Raw genomic sequence first — 24,445 nt, 5'->3', positions numbered from 1 at the left:
ATGGTCTGGTATCTCCTTTCTTTTTCCTCTCTCCCTCCCTCCCATGGACTTGGCATCTCTCAAACCTATCCTCTTCCTTCTCCCTCCTTCCTTCTGTGCAAGAGAGATTTCACAAGAGGAGGCAGAACCAAAATTAAGGAGACCTCTGAAGATCCTAAAAGAATTGGCACCGGCTTGCCAAAGATCACACAACAGCAAGCACTAGCTGCCACCAGGATGAACAAAGTTGAGCAAATCAAACGGAACAACTCTCGCCCCGACGCTGGCGACTTTAGATGCCAGAAGATAAGCGCAAGAGTCTGCGCCATTGGAATGAGCAACAAGGAGCAAGCGGGAAGCAATCACTTTCTGGCTGCCTACAGTCACTACTACCGAGAAAGAAGGGCAGGGCAGCAGGCAGGAAACGTTTGCCGGTGGCGGCAGAGGAAGAGGAAGGAGCTGTGCAGAAGCAGAGCATCGGAAAGGCAGTGAAGGTGGTGGCGCCGTCACCACAGTGGCCAGCACATGGACATGGGCCTGGGCGGCCTGCTGTGACCCATGAAACTGTAAGGCCAGCGGGTGCCCGGCATGCGCACGCCTTACAATACCACCCAGTTCCTCATGCGCCAGGTGTATCAGGACATGGAGTGGTGCCAGAAGAAGTTGCAAGATGGCATCCTGCGTGTGCAGTACGTCGGGGTGGCTGAAGTCTGGGTGTGCTGGCCAGAAACTAAACACTCACCAGAGGGAGACACAGAATAGAGAAACCTACAGGCGCGGGCCAGAGTGAGAGCCATTTTGGGCCGCATGTTGTGCAGGGCTGCCATGACTGCAATACTTAGAATCTGCCCACAGCTGTGAAGGATCTGCCATTAACTGCAGTACTTGGGATGTTCGTAACCCCACAGTACATTGAATCTTCTTACAACTGCAAAAACCTGAGATAATGGTACAGTTTAGGGGGTGAGGAACTTTTGTGCAAGAAAGAGGAGTAGGGACTTGGGTGTGATATGTGATGATCTTAAGGTGGTCAAACAGGTTGAAAAGGCAACTGCAAAAGCTAGAAGGATGTTAGGGTACATAGGGAGATGTATGACCAGTAGGAAAAGGAAGGTGTTGATGCCCCTGTATAAGACTCTGGTGAAACCTCATTTAGAATATTGTGTTCAGTTCTAGAGACAGCACTTTCAAAAAGATATTAACAGGATGGAATCTGTTCAGAGGAAGGCTACTAAAATGGTCAGTGGTACAGAGACAGACTTAAAGATCTCAATATGTATACTGTGGAGGAAAAGCAGGACAGGGGAGATATGATATAGATGTTTAAATACCTATGTGGCATAAATATACTTGAGGCAAGTCTCTTTCAATTGAAAGGAAACTCGAGTTAGAGGGCATGGGATGAAGTTAAGAGGTGATAGGCTCACAAATATTCTAAGAAAATACTTTTTTACAGAAAGGGCAGTAGATGCATGGAATAGACCCCCTGTAGAGGTGGTGGAGACAGACACTATCTGAATTCATGAAAACTTGGGACAGGCAGGTGGGATCTCTTAGGGAGAGGAGGAGATAGTTGATGCTGCAGATAGGCAGACTGGATGGGCCATTTGGCCTTAATCTGCCATCTTGTTTCCAAGTTTCTAGCTGTGTGGGATCAGCCCATAACCACAGTAATTAAAATTGGCCCACTGTGAAACCCAGGATTTGCTTATGCTTGTTAGTTCCTGTATCACATGCCTTTCAGTGTTGAACAATTTATTCCTAGGACAAGCAGGCAATATATTCTCACATGTGGGTGATGTCATCCATGGAGCCCGGTACGGACAGTATTAAAGTGTAGTCACTTTAAAAAATTTCCAAAGTCTCAAGGCTGCTTGTACTGTGCACACGCCGGTGCCTTTTTGCCCAACAACTTGCAGAACCATTAGTTCTCAATTTTCCATGGAGCTGAGTAGCCATTTTCCTTGAAGTTCTAAGTGCGTCAAACTTTGAGATTTTGTGCCTTCATGTTTATTATTTTTGTGTTTTTTAGTCATTAGATTTTCATTTTTCTTCTTACCTTGTTCCCAGTTAAAAATGTTTTAATTTTGGGGGGCCTTTGGGCACTTCAAAGCCTGTTTTCAGGCCAGGGGCATCAATTTTTTCGACAGCTTATTTACTCAATCTCCCCAGACCATTGAGTACTTTGACCTTGTGTTGGCAGTATTCCCCTTGATGACCAAGCCTAGCAGTGGCTTCAAGCGGTGCATTCAGTGTAGCAGGACTATTTCGGCTACTGACCCACATAACTGGTGCATTCAGTTCATAGGTCCTGCCCACCGTGCCAAATCTTGCTCCCCCTGCTCTACTCTGCAGAAGAGGTCACTTAAAGCAAGGCAAGCTCAATATTAAAAGCTTTTCAGTACAACATTGGGAACATTAAGGATGGCTGCCGATGCCAACACCCAAAGACCATCTTCTGCATCAGTACTGCAGTCCACCTCTACATCATCGGAAACTAGCTAAAAAGGCTAAGAAGCACAAACGTTACTCCCCATCTAAATACGCATCAGCCTTATCTGAAGCCTCAAGCATCTACTCCATCCATTCATTCTAAATGCTGATGCACTGAGGCAAGATTGCCATCATTGCAAGTGGTGTCTTCTCGGAGGTGTGCCTTATCATCAAGGTCACCAATGCTTTGACACCCAACACAGCCTGCACCTTCTATATCAAATGATTACCTTGGTACCAGTGCCTTTCTTATAGGACCAGATCAGGTAACTAATACAAAAGTAATTGGCTGCCACTGGTACCACTCCAGTACAAGCCACACTCCCAATTGTCATTGAGAACTAGATCCCGGACCCCTACACTTCTATTTCCCAGTCCAGACACACTTCAAGTCAACGTCCATGTTCATCACCAAAGACATCTTGAAGTGATTCTCAATGCTCCCCTCAACATCTAAGTAAATACTCTCCTACACCTTGACATTCACCATACTATCAGTCTCAATGTTCTCCATCTCCAAGGCAGAGCATCGAGAAATATGATTCTATCTCACCATTCTCCCTCTGATTACACAGAGCTGTCTGCTGAGGAATCTTATGGTATTAGTCGGATCCATCTCCTCCTCCTCACAGAAGGTCCCCATCAGAAAGTCTTTGATTTATGAAATTTATTAAGCAAATGAGACAAGTTCTACCCATCAAAATATAATCAGTCTGAGCCCAGAGCAGAACTCTTTGATATACTGAACAACAAGGAATGGCCAAAGGATTTTCTCAAACTTCCTTTCCATAATCTCATGAGAGATGCTATGTTCAGAAACTGGGAGGTGCCTCTGATAGTTCCAGTAGCTCCATGCAAACTGAATACTTTATATAGAATCCAGTTTTGTCCAGGATTCGATAAACCTCAATTATAGCATCAATCCCTGCTAGAGATAAATTTGGTTATAGGGTTTTTCAAGGTGCCATGTTAAACCACTAGAATCCTCAGTTATAATTTTTATGACATTCTATAATGAAAACATCTGATTCAAAAGTTATCTCACTACAAGCAATATATCCCAGAAGATCACCTTAGCACTTTTCAACACATTTCTAATGATCTTCTAGAAATGAGGAAGTATATGACACACTCAGTCTTTGGGATGGAAGGGATGAAACACCTCGTATGATGAACTCCTAGTAGCTCTAACTACTAGGCTAGCTCTGATGATTATGCTACATTGCAGATCTTCGCAATCCCTCTGTGTCTTCACTACTCTGAATAACTTTGTATTGTCCGCAAATTTAATCACCTCACTCATCATACCAATGTCCAGATCGTTTATAAAGATGTTGAAGAGCACGGGTCCAAGCACCGAGCCCTACAGCACCCCACTGGTTATGCTCTTTCAGTCCGAGTATTGTCCATTTACCCCCACTCTCTGTTTCCTATGCTCCAGCCAGTTTTTAATCCACGTGGGTATTTCACCCTCGATTCCATGGCTCGCAATTTTCCAAAGTAGTTGTTCATGTGGAACCTTGTTGAACGCCTTCTGAAAATCCAGATATACAATGTCAACCAGGTTGCCCTTGTCTATCTGCTTGTTTACTCTCTCGAAGAAGTGCAGCAAGTTCGTCAAACAAGATCTGCCTTTGCTGAAACCGTGCTGACTGGTCTTCATCAGACCGTGTCAATCAAGGTGATCAATGATGCAATCCTTTATCAGCGCCTCTTCCATTTTTCCTGGTACCGAGGTCTAGTTTCCCGGATCTCCCCACGACAGATTGGCTATTAGTTGAAGCAGTTCAGCTATAGTCCCTTTCAGTTCCTTGATGACCCTCGGATGGATGCCATCCGGTCCTGGGGATTTATCGCTTATAAGCCTATCGATATGCCTGCATACCTCTTCTAGACTGACCATCAAACCTGTCAGTTTCCCATCTTCATTTCCAGCATATAGCCTGATGGGTTCCGGTATGCTGTGTATATCCTCTTCGGTAAATACAGACACAAAAAATGTGTTCAGTTTGTCAGCGATTGCTTTGTCCTCCTTTAGCACTCCCTTTATTCTATGGTCATCCAGCGGTCCCACCGCTTCCTTCACAGGTCATTTCCCCTTAATATATTGAAAGAATGGCTTGAAGTTTTTCGCCTCCTTGGCTATTTTTTCCTTGTAGTCTCTTTTTGGCCCCTTTTACAGCCTTATGGCACCTGCGTTGATGTTGTTTGTGCTTATTCCAGTTTTTGTCCGTTCTTGACTTTTTCCATTTCTTAAACAAAGTTTTCTTGTCTCTGATCGCTTCCTTCATCTCTACAGTGAGCCACGCCGGTTCCTTGTTCTTTTTCCTCTTGGATCCCTTGTTGATACGTGGTATATATAGATTTTGCACCTCAGTAACTGTCCTTAAAATGGGACCAAGCTTGCTCTAGCATTTTTACAGTGTTTATCCTCTTCTTAATCTTCTTCTCCACCATGAGTCTCATCCCTTCGTAATTCCCTTTTCAGAAGTTCAGTGCCGTAGCCGTCGTTCTAGACCAATATTTCGCCCCTGCATCCAGGTCGAAGCGGATCATGTTGTGATCCCTGTTTCCCAGCGTCCCTTCTACTTCTACACCTTGTGCCGGTCCTCGCAGTCCATTTAGAATTAAGTTCAGAATTGCATTACCTCTTGTATTTTCCTTGACAAGTTGTTCCAGGAAGCAATCGTCTACAGCATCCAGGAACTTGGTCTCTCTAGCGCAGCCGGAGGTGCCTAGGTTCTAGTCTATCCCCGGATAGTTGAAGTCACCCATGATAACTGCGTTACCTCTCTTGCAGTTGCGTTTAATCTCGTCAGTCATTTCTCCATCAATTTCTTTGGACTGCCCTGGGAGTTGGTAGTAGATGCCAATCTTCGTTTCCTGTCCATTTGTTCCTGGAATTTTGACCCATAGAGACTAATTTATCCATCTGATGTGGCGTGTTTTCTCCAGTAGATTCAATTCCCTCTTTGACGTATATGGCAATGCCTCCACCTTTTTGAGCCACTCTGTCTCTCTGATATAGTTTGTATCCTGGTAGCAAAGTGTCCCAGACATTTTCCTCAGTCCACCATGTTTCCGTGATGTCGATGACGTCCATGTTATCTTTTTATGCCATAGCTTCTAATTCATCCATCTTATTTCTTAGGCTCCTTGCGTTCGTGTACATACACTTGAGTTTGCGGCCTGTTCCTTTCTTGCATTTCCTTCCCTCTTGTGTCCCTTTTGATCTGTCTTGCCTGTGATCCGGTGAGTCTTCCCCTCTATCTTCCTGCACGGTATCCTCCAGGTATACCGGTTCCCGAACCATCGACTCTCTCGCTCGGTCAAATGTACAAAATACCTGCACTCTTGTAGATAAGCAGTAGCAAAACAGTTGTGCAGGATTCTGTTAAGGGTCCATGTAATTAATAGTTCAAAAATACAAATGGGGTGCTCACATGGATAAATCATGGGCTGTGCTATGCTGCACTGCCACTCCAGTGAGAGAGAATACTGTAAATTACATGAACCCTTGCTGCATTTTAGTCCCAACATTTACAGCAGGTCTGTGGCTGGGCCTTTAGAATTCTATAATAGGAGGCAGACAACTGTAGAGTTACCTCATTCAGGGACACTGATCCTGTGACTTGGCCATAGTTCTCATGAAGACAGAGTAATAAACACTCCTTGGCTTATATGGTGTTTTGGCCCCTTGCAGTGTATCTCAGGATGCACGTGTTAGGGGGCAGAGTGCTGCCATTTTGAAGAGGGGCCTTGAGGAGAGAGTAGGCATCCTTCCTACTGATGCTGCTTCTACAAGAAAGGTATGGGGCAGAAGGGGTCCTCGGCAAGTCCTGGCACATATTTGGGGGAGGAGTCAGAGGAGAATTATTGAGCTGGAGTGCGCGACCAGGCCAGTAGACCACTAGGTTTAGGGAGGGTCTAGGTATCCGCTGGACCATCAGGGCTTTGTTTGTTTTTTTTTCTTATGAAGGCGGGGTCCGGTTTCCCGGATATGCTCACAAAATCTGTGTTACATACGGTTCTTGTGGGCATATATTAGGAAGTTCCGACTAGAGAATGACATGGGGACAAATTTTCCCCCTTCTCTGCGGGAACTTATTTTCCCATCCCGGAGAGTTCTTTTCCTGTCCCATTCCTGCAAGCTCCGTCCTCATCTGCATAAGCCTCAAACATTTTAAAATCATAAGTGTTCGAGACTTGTGCAGTTAAGGCAGAGCTTACAGGAATGGGACAGGGACAGTGATAAAACTCACAGGAACAGGACAGGGAAATTGAGTTCCTGTGGGGACGGGAACAAATTTGTCCCTGTGCCATTCTCTTGTTCTTGACTGCTTTAGTGCCCAAGGCTCAAAAGCAACTTATGAATTGCATGTCATTGGCAATCATTGCTAAAATCAGAATGGTGGTGTGTCTAGTGCTGTAGCTATATAGTGCCCGAGTTTTGTGCATCTGCCCCTAGTGTTGGAATGTAAAAAACTAACCCATGGACATGTCAGGCAGTGTATGGGCTGACAGATGTCAATAGGGGAAATGGGTTGTGCGGCAACTGAGCAGGCTGTGATCTCAGGGAAGAAATAGAGATGTGCAGGAATTTTTCTGTCGTTCATAAGTTAAAAAAATTAATATATATATATAGTTATTAATTATTAATGTTTGACACCAGGAGGAGAGCCGCTCTTCTATCATGGATGTGCGCATGTCTTCGAGCAGTCAGCTAAGTAAAACTACCTTACCCAGCGAGCCTTGGAGCGCAGAGGCGCTGCCTAGTAAGGTGCGGCGACGCAGGGGCTGCTGGGAGTAGCAGTCCGTGCGCTGGGTAGGAACAGTGTAGCTCTGGGACCTGCCATGGCCTCCGCAGGGAGACACGCCGAGGCAGAGCGGCCCCACCAGCGGCCTTTCCTGATCGGAGTGAGTGGGGGTACAGCCAGCGGCAAGGTGAGAAGTGGCCCAGTCTTTGGCAACGCACCCTTCGGAACTCGGATGGCCCAGTTTGTCACGAGATTTTGCTGCATGTAGGCAAGATCGTACCAGAGCTGTGATGGGTGGAGTGCTTGATTTCAGTATAATCGCCTTCCAAAGCCTTGCTCAGAGTACTTTGCAGTCGGGTAGTTTTATGTCCCTGTCCCAGAGGGCTTACATTCTAAGTTGGTACCTGGGGCAGTGGAAAGCTAAGTGTTCCGCCCAATATCACAAGAACAGTGAGATTTGAGCTCCGGCTTCCCTAGTTTGCATCCTGTTGCTCTAACTAACCCAACTCATTCACTCTGTCTCTGTGCTTAGTTTTTTGGACTCTAGGGGTGACTGCAGAAACAAGGGCCACAAATATTTACTCATGCTCATCCACCAGGGTTGCAGCCCTAATCTCTGTCAGGAGCCTGAAATTGCATTCCTGTTCTGCACAGTCTTGAAGTGTGAGTTTCAGCTCTGCTTGCCCCTTGCTGCATGTTTCTGAGATCCTCGTTGTCTATGAGACAGTTTATTACACACACCCTGGCAGAGCACCCATCTGAGTCCCAGGAGAGAACAGTCAGTGCAGCACTGCTGAATTTTTCTTGCTTTTTACATTTTTTTTAATGCTCTGACTTTTCAATTTGCTTTAGCCACAAATAGCTGTTGAGCAATGTACTGTAATGTACTTACTTTCTCTTGTTCATTGACTCATGTGGATTTATCTTCCAGTCAACAGTATGTGAAAAGATCATGGAGCTCTTGGGACAAAATGAGGTGGAGCAGCGCCAACAGAAGGTGGTCATCCTTAGCCAGGACCGCTTCTACAAGGTGCTGACAGCTGAACAGAAGGCAAAAGCCTTAAAGGGACAGTACAACTTTGACCACCCAGGTACATTTGTCTGCACCTGTTTCTGAGCATTTGGGGAGATATTTTCCTGTCCACATAGAGTTTACCATTGAGGCAGTGGAGAAGGGGGGGAGGTGTGTAAGTAACTTGCCCAAGATGACAAGAAACTGCAATAGGATTTGAATCTGGCTTTCCTGGTTCTCAACCTACTGTTCAAACCATTAGGCTACTTCAGTGTATCGCAAACTGTGTGCCGTGGCAGATTCCAGAGGTTCTGCAAGACACCGGCAAAGAGGAGAGGAGCCGGCTGAGTGCTTACAGGATGTGCCTCTCACAGCCAGCCGGTGCTGGCGTCTCTCCTCCTCTCCCCGCACCTCCCCTCTGGTAAAGTGACAGGCTCAGGGTCTCTGCGCATCCGTGGACATCAAGGTGATGACATCACACATGCGTGTGACATCAGCATCTCGACATCACAAACTTCCGAATGCCTTCTGGCTGCGGCATCAAAAAATTTACGGGACACTTGAGAAAATATATTAGATTCCCCAGAAGAATCAATGTAGGGAGGGAGATCCTTCTCCATGGCTGGGTAACCTCAGCATACTAAGCAATAATACAATACGTGATTGAATATCTGATGTTAATGGCTAGTTGTTTTTGGTGGGGGGATATGAAATAGCAAAAAGATCTCAGAGAAGAACCTCATTAATAAGCATTAATCACCAGCTACCAGTCATTCCTACCACATCCTTCAAAAAGTCCCTTTTTGCCCCTACTTCCACCTGTAGGTACTATCCAGGGTCATCTAGATGTTAATAGCACTCCACTCCTTAAAAAGTGTCCTACTCCTGGGCTAAATTCCCTGCTGGAATATTTATCTGGCAGCAAGTGGAATATTATATTAGCAACCATATATGGATTCTAAATAAGATGCTTGAGCCATATTAGGTAATGTATTTGCATCTGAATTTCCTGCTCTATGTTTTCCCATTATTTGGAGGGCAGGCGTAATGTTCATTTGCTACTCTGAGTTGTGCTGCTTCTAGAATGATCTTAAACTGGAGACTCCTATTCCACCCTCACATTTTATTTGGAAAAGTACTTTCTTTGGTATCCTGGGTATATGGTAATTCCAAAGGATGCAGAATATTCTTTTAGTGATCATCTTTAGTATTTTATCCGCTGCAGTTATAGGAACCATCTGAAAAAGTAACAAAAGTTTAGAAGGGCTGTTGCTTTAACAGTGGCAATCTGACCCATCTTTATAAGGATAAATGCAGGCTATTGATGCAAAACTGGCTGTAGTTATAATGGGAAAAATTTGCTCTAATTGCCAACATTTTTATTCCAAGTTACGTTAGGTGTTGATTTGCCCATTTAAAAGTAATCTGAATGATTCCATAACCCTCCCCATCCAGGTTTAGCTTGCATATCCAAATTGGTAAGGATAGTTTTGGATTGTTACTGTGCCTATCATATCTTTGACAAATAGCGATATCTTGTAAATCTCATTGTTGACTTTGGTAAGATTAGGCACTTACCTTGATAATCTTCTTTATCCTAGGACAAGCAGGCAGAATATTCTCACATGTGGGTGTTGTCATCCACATAGCTCCGGTACGGACAGGTTTAAAAGTGTATTGCCACTTTAAGAACTTAAGAAAGTTTGCGAACTGCCCGCACCACGCATGCACGAGTGTTTTCCCACCCGATGTAGACGTAGGCACACGGCTCCTCAGTTCTTAGTTTTCTGTGGAGCTAAGAAGTTGTGTGTTTCTGAACGTTGTTCAAAATTTTTTGCCTTTTACCTTCCCACTCCTGCATTTATTTTTTATTTAATATTTATTTAGTTTTTACTTTCTTTCTTCCTTTTCTCTTAAAAAAAAAAAAAAACAACAACCCAGAAAGAGGGAATTTTTTTTTTTTTTTTTTTGCTTCGCAGACATTCGGCCGGTGGGGCCTCTTTTTTCTACCTCAGCCATTGAGTTTAATTTTGCTGAGGCAGTTTTCTCATTGTGTCCCGTCTGTTAACCGGTTTTAAGAAGTGCGGCAGGTGTCAACGGCCAATTTCACTTACAGACCCCATTCTTGGTGTTTGCAGTGTCTTAGCCCAGAACACTGTGTCGACTCCTGTATGCGTTGTTCTTCTCTTCGAAAACAATCTATCAAGAGCTGCAAAGTTCAGCAAGAAAAGTTATTTGGTGCCACCATGGACATCGCCAAACCATCGACATCAAAGGCGTCGACATCGACACTGGTATCAGAGGACATCGCTCCTCCTAATAAGCTGGCTAAAAAGCCACCAGCTTCCCAAAAGGCATCGAAGATCACTGATGTATCGAGTCCCTTGATGCCGATCAAGTGAAAGCCTCTGTTGCAACTGCCCTCTCCTGCATCGAGGGGTGCATCCTGGTCACAGTCACCCTCTCCGAGGCAAGCCCGTGGCATTGATGCTACCAGCAGCTAAGCCACAGGTACCGGTGCTTTCCTTTCGGGAGAAGCTTGATGCGCTTTTCCATTTAGAATTTTGGGATATGTTTCGCCTCATGACCTTGACATCGATTCCCTCAGTACCAGCCCAACCTGAGCATACAGCAGTGAGGTCTTGCGATACTGACACTGGCTCTCTGGTGCAGCATCATCACAGTTCCATGCCTCATCATTGATCATCTCACCGATCCTATTTTCCATTGAGGCATCCACACTAGTTCATCGAAGCATCATCGATCATCCTCTTCTCCTCGACGTTCTCAATCTGGCAAATGTTCTTCCAAGAGGAATCATTGTTCTCCTGCACGAGTTTCTAAGCACAAGAGAGCTTCGAAGCATTCCTCCTCGTCATCATATCAGTACCGGTCCTCATGCATGCATTGGTCTCAACACTCTCCATCGCCCAAACCAGTTTTTGATTCTGATTTAAAATCTGATTCAGATGTATCTTTATCTGACTCTTCTACTGAAGCTTGCAACACTCCCTTGGAACACTTTCCACACAGGTCTCCTCCCAGAGCTAAATCACCTATTGAGAGACTTTCCTTCACTAGATTTATTTGTCAAGCTAGGCAAGGACATGTCCCTCAAGCTTGAAGCTGATTCTGCCTTTTGTGCTGAATTTCTAGAAACTTGGATTATGATCAGCCTCGAAAGAGCTTCTTCAATTACCATTGCATGGTATACATAAAGAAACTCTTCATAAGAATTGGGAGACTTCTCTAACCATTGCTGAAGTTCCCAGAAAATTGGACTCTTTATATCCAATAACCTCTTCTCCAGGTTTTGATAAACCCCAACTTCAGCACCAATCCTTGGTAGTTGAGTCAACTTTGAAAAAGTCTACTCCATCTAAAGTGTATGCCTCAGTGCCACCAGGATGGGAGGGGGCACTATGGATAAATTTGGGCGACGCCTTTAACAGAATTCTATGTTGGCAAATAGAGTTCTCAATTACAATTTCTATTTTTCTTGTTATATGAAATTTCATGGTTTTGATAGATATATTCCTTCTCAACACCAGGCTACTGGGCTTGATGGACCGTTGGTCTGACCCTGTAAGGTTATTCTTATGTTCTTATGTTCCACCTCTCATCACTCTGGCATGAGCTCCACCCTCTCAGTTTTACTCTTTACAAACGAGGAGTAGGGAGCCTATATGTTCTTCTCGTTTAATCTTTATTTTCAGGGTTTTTAAATTATTCGTTTGGGGGCTTTCGGTGCTGCAGAGGATTCATCACCCTGGAGCATCTCTGGCTGTGAGAAGATACAGACTCTCCTTGCTGAGGTCTGTATTCCACAGGCACATGCCTCACATGATTCAGTTACTACAGTACTACTATTTAACACTTCTATAGCACAGTGCTGTACATTTTTACATTAAATAAACAGTCCCTTCTCAGAAGAGCTTACAATCCAACTTGGATAGACATGACATAGAGGGTTGGGGTTGCAGAACCCAAGGTGAGAAGAGTTAAGAGTTGAAAGCAGTCTCAAAGAGGTGAGCTTTTAACTTGGGCTTGAACACTGTCAGAGACTGAGCCTTCTGTAGGGATTCAGGCAGTTTGTTCCAGGCATACGGCACAGCAAGATAGAAAGGACAGTCTGGAGTTGGCAGAGGAAGAGAAGAGCACAGAAAGGAGCAGTCTGGAGTTGGCAGAGGAAGAGAAGAGCACAGAAAGGAGCACATGGTGGTGGGGAGCACATGTGGGGAGAGAAGTGAAGAGATACGTATAACGAGGACCAGCTGTGTGAATGCATTTGTAGTACAGTAAGAGGAGTTTGAATTGTATTCAGAAACAGATGGGAAGCCAATAAAGTGATTTTAGGAGAGGGGTAATGTGAGTATAGTGGCTCTCATGGAATATGAGTCATGCAGCCAGATTCTGGATGGATTGAAGGGGAGAAATATGGCAAAGTGGAAGACCTAAGACTAGCAAGTTGCAGTAATCTAAGTGTGAGGTGATGAGGGCGTGGATAAGGGTTTTGGTAGTGTGCTCAGAGAGGAAAGGTTGGATTTTGGTAATATAGAGGAAGAAGCGGCAAGTTTTAGTGATTTGTTGTATCTGGGCAGAGGAGTCAAGGATGAGTGTGTTGTCCACAGAGACAGAGAACATGGGAAGTGGGGAGGTGAGTTTAGACAGAGAGACGAGCAGTTCCCTTTTAGCTATATTCAGTTTTAGATGTTGGTGAGACATTCAGGCAGCAATGTTGGACAGACAGGCTGAGACTTAGGTCTGGGTTGCAGTAAGATGTCCGGTGTGGAAAGGTAGATCTGGAAGTCATTGAGCATATAGGTGATACTAGAAATCATGGGAGGAGATCGGCGCTCCAAGTGTGCAGGTTTAGATTGAGAAAAGGAGTGGTCCCAGGACAGAGCCTTGAGGTACACCAATTGATTACGGGATGGCTGTGGAAGAAGAACCACCATTGCATACAATGAAGGTGCAATGGGGGATAGAGGAAGAAAACCAAGAGAGCAGAACCCTGGAATCCCAGCGAGGACAGCGTGTTCAAGGAACAGGCAGTGGTCAAGTTTCAAAAGTAGCAGATCGAGAAGGATGAGGATAGAGTAGAGGCCTTTGGATCTAGCCAGGAACAGGTCATTGGAAACTTTAGTAAGGATGGTTTCTGTGGAATGCAGCAGGCAAAAGCCTGACTGAAGTGAATCAAGAATAGCTTGTGATGAGAAGTCCAGGCAATGGCAATGAACAACACATTCAAGTAACTTGGATAAGAAGGGGAGGAGAGAGATGGGGCGATAGTTGGAGGGGCATGCAGGGGTCTAGTGAGGAGTTTATGAGGAGGGGTACGACAGCGGTGTGTTTGAAGGCATGGACAGTCACAGTGGAGAGCGATAGGTTGAGGATGTGACATATGGGAGGGATGACAGCAGGAGAGAGAGAGCTGAGTTGGTGAGAGGGACTCAGATCAGAGGAACAGGTAGTAGGCTTGGAGGATGAGAGAAGATGTGCGGTTTCCTCTTCAGTGGTCTAGGAGAAGGAGGAGAGGGTTGCAGGTGTTGGGAGGTTAGCAGATTGGAGAGATGAAGGAAGGGGCAGGAGAGGCAGCCTGTTTGAGAGCTCAAAGTGAATCTTATAGATCTTATTGTAGAACTCTGCCAAAGTCTGGGGAGAAATTGAAGGGGGAAGAGGAGGTGAGGGTGCTTTGAGTAGAGAGTTTAGTGTAGTAAAGAGACGGCAAGGGTTGGAACTAAGAGAGGTGGTTAAGTGGGTATAGTCTTGTTTGACAAGCAAGAGGGCAGACTTGAATGATATCAGCATGAATTTGAAGTGTATGAAGTCATTGTGCGCACGGGATTTAAGCCAGAGACATTCAGACAGGAGCGCAGGTGGCGGATGCAGGGGGTCAGTCAGGGATGGGGTTTGGCATGCCTAACAGGGCATGAAATTGAAGGAGCGAGGGTATCTAGAGCAGAAGAGAGAATGGTAGTATAGGAGAGGATGGCTTCGTTGATAATCTTATGTGATATAATAGTTGAGGAGAGGGATGAAAAAGCGGCAGAGAGGGCTCCAGGGTTAATAGCCTGAAAGTTCCTGAACGTGTTGGTGATGATTGGCTGGGTCTGAGGGGTGAGTTGATGAATTGTGAACGTTAGCAGATGTTGGTCAGAGAGGGGAAGGCTGGTACTGGAGAATTTAGTGGTCGAGCAGTTGAAGGAAAGGATTGGCTCCAGACAGCATCCATTTTGGTGTGTAGGGGTGGTGAAGCATAGCTGGAGATTGAATGAGGATGTTAGAGCGAGGAACTGGGAAGCAGAGGAGTTGGAGGGGTCGTTGACACAGATGTTGAAGTCGCTGAGGATGAGGGCTCATGAAAGAAGGAGAGCCAGTTTGCATTAGCAGTTCTCAGAGCTCAGAGTCTGTACCCTTGGGAATAATCTCACCCCAGGTTCATCTGCAGTGGTCTTGAGCAGCTCACCCCAGGTTTTGTTCGTGGTGCGCTTGTGCGCATACTGAGAGGTTCCATGATGGTTTTATGTAAGATCAATGCCAACTGCATTCCTCTTCCAACAACATTGTGCGGTTCCAATGGGAGTCTGAGGGTCCAGTTCCATATCAAGAACTGGACGTCAGTCCAAAGAAACAAGCCATCTGTTCGACTTCAGGCTTGTCTGAGGCAGAAATCTTCTCTCCCCTTTGATCAGAGGTTACCTTATGCAGCTCTAGCACAGAAGCGCATTGCACAGTGAGTAAGGCCTATGGGGAAAAATTGGGAGGGGGGTCCTTAAAAGTCAGAAGACTCTGGAAGTCCAGGCAGTCTGAGTCTTCTCAGACAATGCTACGGTGGTGGCCTATGTCATTGCCAAGGGGTCACCAAGAGTGCCCATCTGTGTCTGGAAGCCCGCTTACTATTCAGCTGGGTAGAACGTCATCTTCTGTCCACTCCTCTCAGTGGTGCATGTGGCAGTGCCTAAGTCTAAGCCGATTTCCTCAGCTGGCAGATCTGGGCAAGTGGACGCCATCAGCCTTCCAAACCATTGTTCTTTGCTGGGGTCAGCTGGGATTCGACCTCATGGCAATGGCGAAGAACAAGAAAGCAGACAGGTTCTTCAGCCAAAGATCTGAGCCAGCTGTGACTGCAGAGGGTGCTCTTATCCATGTTTTCTCCATGGCCTATGATAGGTTCATACCATATCATACCATATTGTTTCTTATATCCCCGCAATTGTCTACTAGGAACCATTGTGGCTTACATAAGATTAATCGGGTTACAAGCAGGAATGAGTCCTGTAGTATGAAGTTTAAGTCCTGAATTATCTACTATTCCTGGGAAGATGGGAATAGTAGATAGGAGCAAAGGACTGCAAATCATTGATGAAGGATCATTCTGGTGGCTCCAAATTTGCCGTGCAGGCTTTGGTACGCAGATCTGGTGCGTCTTTCGATGGGTCCTGGTCTCAGGCTACAAGTGCAACTAGAATTATTTCCCAGGGTCCAGTGGTCATAGCCAGATTTCTGAAGGGTGCACTATGCATCAGGCCTCTAGTGAAACCTCCTTTCCCTTCATGGGATCTTAATGTGGGTTTGCAAGGCCATTCCTCGTGCTGTTTACAATTATTTTCAGTCAGATCCTTCTTCCACTTTCTGAAGGATTCCCTTTTAGCTCTAATAGCTTCCTTCATCTCATTTGTTAACCAAACCAGCTGCCATTTGGTCTTCCTTCCTCCTTTTTTAATACATGGAATATATCTAGTATGGTCTTCCAGGATCATATTTTTTGAATTACATCTACACCTGATGTAAATTTTTTAACTTTGCAGCTGCTCCTCTAAGTTTATTTTAATTTTTTTACCATTCTCCTCATGTTATCATAGTCTCCTTTTTTAAAAGTTTAATGCTTTTGTATTGGATCTCCTGTATAAATTTATTCCACGGACTATATCAAATGCCCTGATGTTATATTTACCCATTATTATTGTTACCCATTATTAGTTTGTTAGCCTCCCTAATTTCTGATAACATTTCAGCATCTATCCATTCATCCTGGACAGGCGGGCAGTAGTACACTATCCTTTTCCCCTTTATACCTGGAATTTCTACCAAGGTGTGTTTCTGCGCCTGTAGAGTTTGCAGTCCATTCAGTTCAAGGCCCTCCTTAACATATAATGCTATGCCTCCACCAGTTTGATTCACCCTTTCTCTGATATAGTTTGTACCCCAGTATGACAGTGTCCCACTGGTTATCTTCCTTCCACCAGGTCTCAGAGATGCCTATTATATCTAATTAACTCATCTTGTTTCTTAGACTTCTGACATTTGCATACAGATATTTCAAACAGTGTTTGTCATATCTATTTACAATTTGCTCAGCAGTTTGCATGGATAATTTGCAATCTTTAAAATCAGACTGCTTTGTATTTAAGGAAACCTGGTCTACTGTGGCCTGTATTGCAATCTCGCTATCAGGATGCTCTGTCTCCCCTTTTATGAGGTTTTATGACCTTGTTCTGAACCATGCTCTTTTGAGTGACTGTTGGACTTCCCCCAGCGTCTAGTCTAAGAGCTGCTCTATCATTTTAAATGTTGATGCCAGCAGCCTGTTTTCACCCTGGTTAAGGAGGAACCCATCATTGATGAATAGACTCCCCCTTCCCTAGTATATCACCCAGTTCCTAACAAATCTAAACCCTTCTCTCTCATCCATGCATTGAGACTCCAGAGTTCTGCCTGTCTCTTGGGTCATGCGCATGGAACAGGGAGCACTTCTGAAAATGCTACCCTGGAAGTTCTGGATTTTAACTTCCTACCTAAGAACCTAAATTTGGCTTCCAGAACCTCCCTACCACATTGGTTCCCACATGTGCCACGACAGCAGACAACTCAGCACTGTCTAAAATCTTATCTAGGTGGACACCTGAAGTCTGCCACCTTCACACCAGGCAGACAAATGATCGAGTGATCCTCATGTCCACCAGCCACCCAGGTATCTACATTCCGAATGATCAAATCTCCCACTATAATGGCTGTTCTAACCCTTCCCTTCTGTGCAGAAGCTCCTGGAGACATACTCGGTGCGAGAGGACATTGCATCCCCTGGTTGGCAGGTCGTGGCTACAGGATTGCCTCCTACCAACCTTCTCCAGGCAGCACAGAGGCTGCCAGACTGGAGGTTCCTGATGTCACCCTTAGCAAAACCAAGAAGAAGGTCGGAGAAAAAAAATCTGCATTCATTCATCAACAAAGCAGAAGAAACTTATTATGCAACTATGTAGAATTTAAACATACCAATGAAAAACAGCTGGAAAGGTACAAACAGAAATCCTCACAATCTAGGTAGAATAATGTTTCAGATGGTGGAGGTGTATTTAGGTATTGATGATGTTAGGGAAAGTGTTTCAATGAGATCTTAAAAAGGGATACAGTCAGAGCTATAATCTGTTGAGCTGTCTCAAAATTATTAATGTACTAGGAATCTGGAGCAAAAGTGGGAATAAAGTGGCAAATGGTGTTACATAGAAACATGATGGCAGATAAAGGCCAAATGGCCCATCTAGTCTGCCCATCTGCAGTTACCATTATCTCTTTCTCTCTCCGAGAGAGCCCACGTGCCTATCCCAGGCCCTCTTGAATTCAGACACAGTCTCTGTTTCCACCACCTCTTCCGGGAGACACTTCCATGCATCTACCACCCTTTCTGTAAAAAAGTATTTCCTTAGATTACTCCGGAGCCTTTCACCTCTTAACTTCATCCTATGCCCTCTATTGCAGTTTCCTTTCAAATGAAAGAGACTCGACTTATGCACATTTCCATTACGTAGGTATCTAAACGTCTCTATCATATCTCCCCTCTCCCGTCTTTCCTCCAAAGTATACAGATTCTTTAAGTCTGTCCCTATACGCTTTATGATGAAGACCACATACCATTTTAGTAGCCTTCCTCTGGACTGACTCCATCCTTTTTATACTGGGAGAATCCCATTTGCAAAATTGGAATTAAGTTCAGAGATCCTGGATGTATTTCAAGGGACTCCGTTCAGACTAAACATGTTAGACATCCTGTTTTCATTTGGTTCTGTGTTGCCCCTCCCTTTTGGGATCTAATGTCCATGTTAGGAGTCCACTTGAGCACCAGTGTTCATTAAAGTGATTTCATATAAAAATGTGTTGACTTTAGTAAAATAGGGAAGTACCTGAAAGAGAAGTTGGCAGGGTAGGAAAGGACAGTGGAACAATTAAAAGGAGCTATAAAAATGACAACATATTTTTATGCACAAGTAAGAGGAGATGGGAAAATATATGATTCGCCACCAAAGTGTCAGGAAAAATAAAAGATATAATGTACTTTGTGAGTGTTATATTTTCTCCTCTCTCAAAATGATTAACAAAGAGATCAAACTTGGGTAAAGCTGCTGTACTGTTTCCAACAGTGGCTAGTCCAGGTTAGCCACGTCTTCACTCAAACATCTTATGTAGAAAGCAGTCTTCCTCATCACCCTTACATCTGCATGCAGGGTCAGCCAACTTCTAGTATTGGAATCACCCTATACAAGATTCTACCATGATAGGGTATACTTTGATAACATCCAAATGTCCTTCCAAAAGTTATCGCTGAATTTCATCTCATCCAGTCTATAGTTTTACCTATCTTTTTTCCAAGGCTCACTCTAGTGAAGTAGCTGTACACACCTTGGACTGTAAATGTGCTGTTGCTTACTGCTTAGATTGCACCAAACTTCATAGAACGACCACTCAACTCTTCTTGTCCTTCGACCCTAACAGACTGGGAGTTCCTGTTACCAAGAGAGCCATCTCCATGTGTCTAGTGGACTGCATCTCCTTTGTGTATGGCCATGTCACTACTCCAAAAGGAGAATGAAAAATCTTGGGAGGCAAAACGATATATAAATTGAATCCATAAAAAACTAAAAAATATATAAGAATTCAATGAAAAACAGTAATCATTTATTCTTTAAAAACTGTGTTGTATATAAGTAAAATCTAGTGAATTAAATATTAGCTATTATGAGTGCTCAGTTTAAAACACCATCTAAACACAGCAGTAGTGTCAATTAATGATGTAAATCCAGACATCATCGCACCCACCTGCCTGCCTTAAACATTGCTGTAGTATTGTAGCAAATCTATTATGCAAGTTTATAAGAGCATATATTATGTAGAAGTTGCACTTATCTCTGATGGAAATGCTCCGTGATCAACTTCCGGTCAGAGGTACGAGAGGATACAAGAGTCCTAATAAAGTCAATACTGCTGGTTAGTTTCCAAATTTCCAAGTGCTCTCACTCCAATAGTGCTCCAAAAAATGTGAAATATAAGTGCAAATACAAAAATCCACTATTGAATTCTTATATATTTTTTATTACTCCAAAAGGGCCATGGTGACTTCAGTAAGCCCATCATTGTTCTACTCCAATTGAGGACATCTGTAAAGCAGCCACTTGGTCCTCAAGCCATACCTTCACTTCCCATTACTCTTGGAAGAATCATTCTAGGAGGTATAGGCAGTTTGGGCAAGCAGTTCTGCAAAATTTATTCTCTACCTAAACGCCAAGTTTCCTTCCAGCCCTTTAGGTTTCTCCAGGCTCGTGTTAGTTACTCCTAACCCTCATCTTAGAGGTAGGATTCTGGCAGATTGGGAGTCCCACATTTGAGAATATATAACTGCTTATCCTTGGAAAAAGCAGCTATCTAGCAGGTGTTCTCTGAGGATATTTTCACAACCCATCCTCCTTCCCTACTTGGCTTCTTAGCAGTCTTACTGAACTGCAGGTCCTGTGAGCCAGTGTCAGACCGGAAGGCATTGGGTGGGCAATCTTTAAAATTTAAAGTGACAGTACACTTTTGACTGTACATGCTAGGTTCTGTGAATGATATCACCCACATGTGATAAATATATACCTGCTATTCTCAAGCACCTACCTTAGGTACAAAAAGCAAAGTTAAAGGGACTTGTCGAGAGTAACCAGGAGCTGCCATGAGAATCAAATTGTTTTCCTGGTTCTCAAGCCACTACATTGCCAATTAGGATACACCTCCATTCCATACTTTATTGCACCAAAAGTCCATGTGGGTCACATATACAGTGTCATATATGTGAGCATCATCTGTCATGTGTGTCCTGTCTGAAAAAAAAGATTGAGAATCACTATTCTAAACCTCCTGTCTATCCCCTTGGATCCAAGCTGCACAGTTATCTATCTACCAGCTGCTGGCGACTGAGAAGTACTGGCTAACAAAGAGCTTTACAGGGATCTTACACAGTAGGTTCACTTTGAGGCTAGTGTTTCTCTTTCTCCATCATCTGGTAGGAGTGCATAACCCATTTATGTGAACTGGTCTGGAGGAATGGTATGGGAAGCACTGAACAGATCACCTGGAAATGTTCAAATAGGAGCACTGGCTAGAAACTCCAGTTAGTGTATAATGAGTGCAATTATAATCCTCACCTGAACATTGGAGAGTGGGTAGACAGATATGCTTTTTCTTAGGTAATAGACTTGTTGAAGAAAGGTCAATTTCCTGTTTGCACCTTGTGTAGAATTATATTGCTTAATGGGAGAGAGAGGCCGGCAGTTGAAGCTGCTGCACCAGATCATAAGATGCTGTCAGTTTACCTAAGTGCCAGCTGGTATGACAGACTCATGGGCCTTGAGCTCTGAGGTTTGGTATATACATGCTTACAATATGCGAGGCTGTCAGATGTGCTGGTGTGGCAGTGGAGGGAGCAGAGTTACAGAGTAATTAGCAGTGACTGGACTTTTACTTATCATAGATGCATTCGACAATGATTTGATGAAGGAAACTCTAAAGAATATTCTGGAAGGGCAGCCGGTGGCTGTTCCAACATATGACTTCATCACTCATTCCAGGTATGGTATAGTGCTACATGCATCAAAGTTATGACAACACTTTATATAAAAGAAATACATACACCCTTTCATCTCTTTCTATACCTTTGGTTTTGAAGTCATAACTTAATGCACAGTTTGTAAGTAAACTCTGCAGTACACTCAAAATTCCAAGTAAAAAGATAAGGTGGCTTTAAACCAGGAGTAAGAGGGTTCCAGATATAGTTGTACTGGGAGGGAATTCCAGAGTTTTGGGTCTGAGTAACTGAGTGCAGTTGGATGGGTAGTGTCAAGGTGAATTAATGAGGGCTGGGATGGAGAGTAGAGCTGCATTTGTCGTTTTAAAAGTTTCTTAAACAAAACTCTGGCTTTTCAGCGGGGAAAATGAACTCTTGGCTGTGTCTTCTAATTGCCCAATCCCAATCTTACCTTGAGTTCAGAAAATCGATGATAACCTATTTGGTAAATTTATGCGATGATTTCACATTATATTAGATTGTACTGCATCATATTGTATTCCACTGAATTCTATTGTATTTTGTGTCTTCACTGATATGTCTAAGTTCTCTTGCTGTGAACTGCTCAGAACTTTCGGTTGGGCGCTATATAAGAAAATAAATTATTATTATTATAACAAGAGGCTAATATAATCTGGTGCAGCAGGAAGACCTCTTTTAAAGACAAAAAGTCAAAATTTTGAATTTGATATGTGAACTAGAAAATGACACGGGGACAAATTTTTCCACATCCCCGGGGGAACTCGTTTTCCTGTCCCGGCGAGTTCTTTTCCTGTCCTTGTCCCATTCCTGCAAGCTTTGTCCTCATCTGCACAAGCCTCAAACACTTTAAAATTATAAGTGGTTAAGGCAGAGCTTACAGGAGTGGGACAGGGACAGTAACAAAACTCATGGGGACGGGATGGGGGAAATTGAGTTCTACGGGAACAGGGAAAAATTTGTCCCTGTGTCATTCTCTAGTGTGAACAGATGGGAAGCCAGTGATTAATTTGAAGAGGATGATATGATTGAATGGTTTAAAATTGGGGAGTAGCTGGACAGCGGTAGATTGTACTAGTTGTAGGTGCTTCAGTGAGTAGAGGGGTAGACTAGTGTTGGAGAATTGCAGTAATTGAGGTAGGGGATAACTAGACAAAGAAGAAAAGCGTGCATTGTGGCCAAAGGTAGAAAACCTCTGACTGCCCAGGTGAGGTGAAGGGCAAAAAAGGCAGCACATAAACAATGTCCAGTTGTGGCTTAAAAGTGAGATGCTGGTAAAGATAACATACAGAATTTTAACACATTCCTTAAAGGGCAAAGAATGGTTATCAGGGAGGAAGGTGGTGGAATGGTGGCCTACAGGTTAGGGAAATTGGTTGCTTCACATTTGCTAGCATTAAGAAACAGTGATCATGGAACCAGGAAAAAGAGATTTGGGCCTAGATTCACTAAGCCAACCGATCTTACCCGATCCGTGAGCGATCGGAGGCAGGCTGACCGATTCACCAACTCTCTTCATGCAAATGGGAGCGATCGGAGGCACGCCCCTCACCGATGACACAGATTGCTGGAGAGTGATCCCGACGCGTGCGCAGACCATCTACTTTGCCTGTAGATGGTCTGTGCATGCTTTTGCTGTCTGTTTTTTGGAGTTTTTAAAACTTTTTTACTCACCCTGACTTTCCTGCTCTCTGCCACCCTTCCCTGCAGTGCAAGCCCATGGTTTTAACCCACGGGTTTAATGCGGGGCTGCACTGTGGCGTGTTCCAGAACTTAACAAAACACACTGTAGTACAGCCCCACTTTAAACTCGCAGAGAGCGTCAAGCCAGAATAATTATATTTTTGTTGTTTGCCATCAAGGAGTTACCAGAGAAATTCTTTCAGCAAGATGAAAGGAGTCGGCAACAAATAGCAAAGCTTCAGCCAGCCTGAAATGGCAACTCTTCAGTGGAACCCAGCGAGAAATGACTCCCTGCCCCTCTGTTCTCCGGCTGTGCCTCCCTATATGTGACACTGGGCTTGACCACCGTGTACACTGTTTTCTGTTTACTACTGTTTGCCTTTATTTATTGGCAACTCTGGCTGATCCTGCACTACAAGCACTTGAAGGTCCTCTGGGCCTCTCTCAGGGCTATGCTCTTTTCTTTTCACTTCAAGAACTTGGGCTCGATTGGGCACCTTTCCCCATGTGCACCGCTTTTCTGGTATGGAGGGTGGATGGTGCGCTGTCAGTCCAGAGAGGCAGGGCAGCAGAGACGTGAGCGACTGGTCCCCAGCAGTTACTTCTTTGTTGATCGGCCAGCCTAGAGGGTGTTCCCTCATTTTTTTAGTGAATTGCTGCCTGCCTACATTTGCATGCCGTTCTCCCTCATTTGCATGTGCGGATCGGATCTGGCACAGATATGTTCGGGAGGAAGGTTAGTGAATCGGAGTTGCTAAGTGGTCAGGACGTGATCTAGCCCTATGTCCTTACCTTGACAATATTTTTTCCAGTAGATAGGTGTATCATTCTAGAAAAAAGGGTTATCACCCCATGGCCATGAGCCATATGCAGAAGGAATCCTCCTGCTTCACTGGGAGCTGTGCTGCCACCTGCAGTTAGTACCCAAGCATGCAAGAGTTCCATCAAAATTATGTGAAGTAAGGACAAAAATAGGAAATTTCCCAACAAATTAACTTTTCTCAATGAACATCTAACAGCCAACAGAAGCATAAAAGGAGCTCAGGAAGTAGCCCTGTAGAGACTATAAACATATACAGAATTCTTCAGGGCCCAAAGGTTTGACTGGCATCCAAGATACATGGAGAAGAATAAACAGAATGAGACAGTAGGCAGGTGCAAGGACGGTGGGGGTCCAGAATGACACTCCTATCTACTGGAAAAGATATTATCAAGGTAAGGACATAACTCTTTTTCTAGTGCAATAGGTGTGTCTTTCTGAACAAGCGGAATGTACAAAAGTGGTCCCAGAAATTTAGGGTGGCTGACTGCACTGACCCTCAGTACTGAGGACCCAAAAACAGAGTCCTCTCTTGTCACAACATCCACTCTGTAAAACTTTGCAAATGTGTGTAGAGAGGACCAAGTTGCAGCTCTATAAATCTCCACTATGGAGAGTGCCCTAGCCTCTGCCCACGACGAAGCTACACTTCTAGTTGAATGCGCCTTAACAGAAACAGGGGACTGTTTCTCACAGATAATGTAGGTTGATGAAATGGCTTTACGGATCCATCTGAAAATCGTGGCCTTGGAAACAGGCATGCCTTGCTTAGTCAGCACAAACAGATGATCAGAGTCTAAGCTCGGTGACTTCCAAATAACAGAAGCAGAAGCAGCACTCTTCTCACG

At 44.3% G+C, this 24,445-nt stretch overlaps 1 protein-coding gene across 3 annotated transcripts in view; it reads left to right on the top strand.

Moving 5' to 3' along the window:
* The first annotated feature begins 6,230 nt into the window (after positions 1-6,230).
* UCK1 (uridine-cytidine kinase 1) overlaps positions 6,231-24,445 on the top strand; it is a 28,080-nt gene continuing 9,865 nt past the window's right edge. The window contains exons 1-3 of one of the 3 annotated variants that reach the window (XM_033960727.1): positions 6,231-6,281; positions 8,161-8,320; positions 21,023-21,119. In XM_033960727.1, the coding sequence (XP_033816618.1) occupies positions 8,182-8,320; positions 21,023-21,119 (236 nt within the window). In that variant the 5' untranslated portion in view covers positions 6,231-6,281; positions 8,161-8,181. Of the gene's footprint in view, positions 6,282-7,258; positions 7,417-7,764; positions 7,893-8,160; positions 8,321-21,022; positions 21,120-24,445 lie in introns of those variants that run through there. The other 2 variants (XM_033960725.1, XM_033960726.1) reach the window with 2 other exon arrangements.

This window comes from Geotrypetes seraphini, chromosome 10, assembly GCF_902459505.1.
Source record: "Geotrypetes seraphini chromosome 10, aGeoSer1.1, whole genome shotgun sequence".
NCBI classification, from domain to species: domain Eukaryota; kingdom Metazoa; phylum Chordata; class Amphibia; order Gymnophiona; family Dermophiidae; genus Geotrypetes; species Geotrypetes seraphini.
Note: the sequence above shows the minus strand (reverse complement) of the source record. Positions and strands in the feature narration are given on the sequence as shown.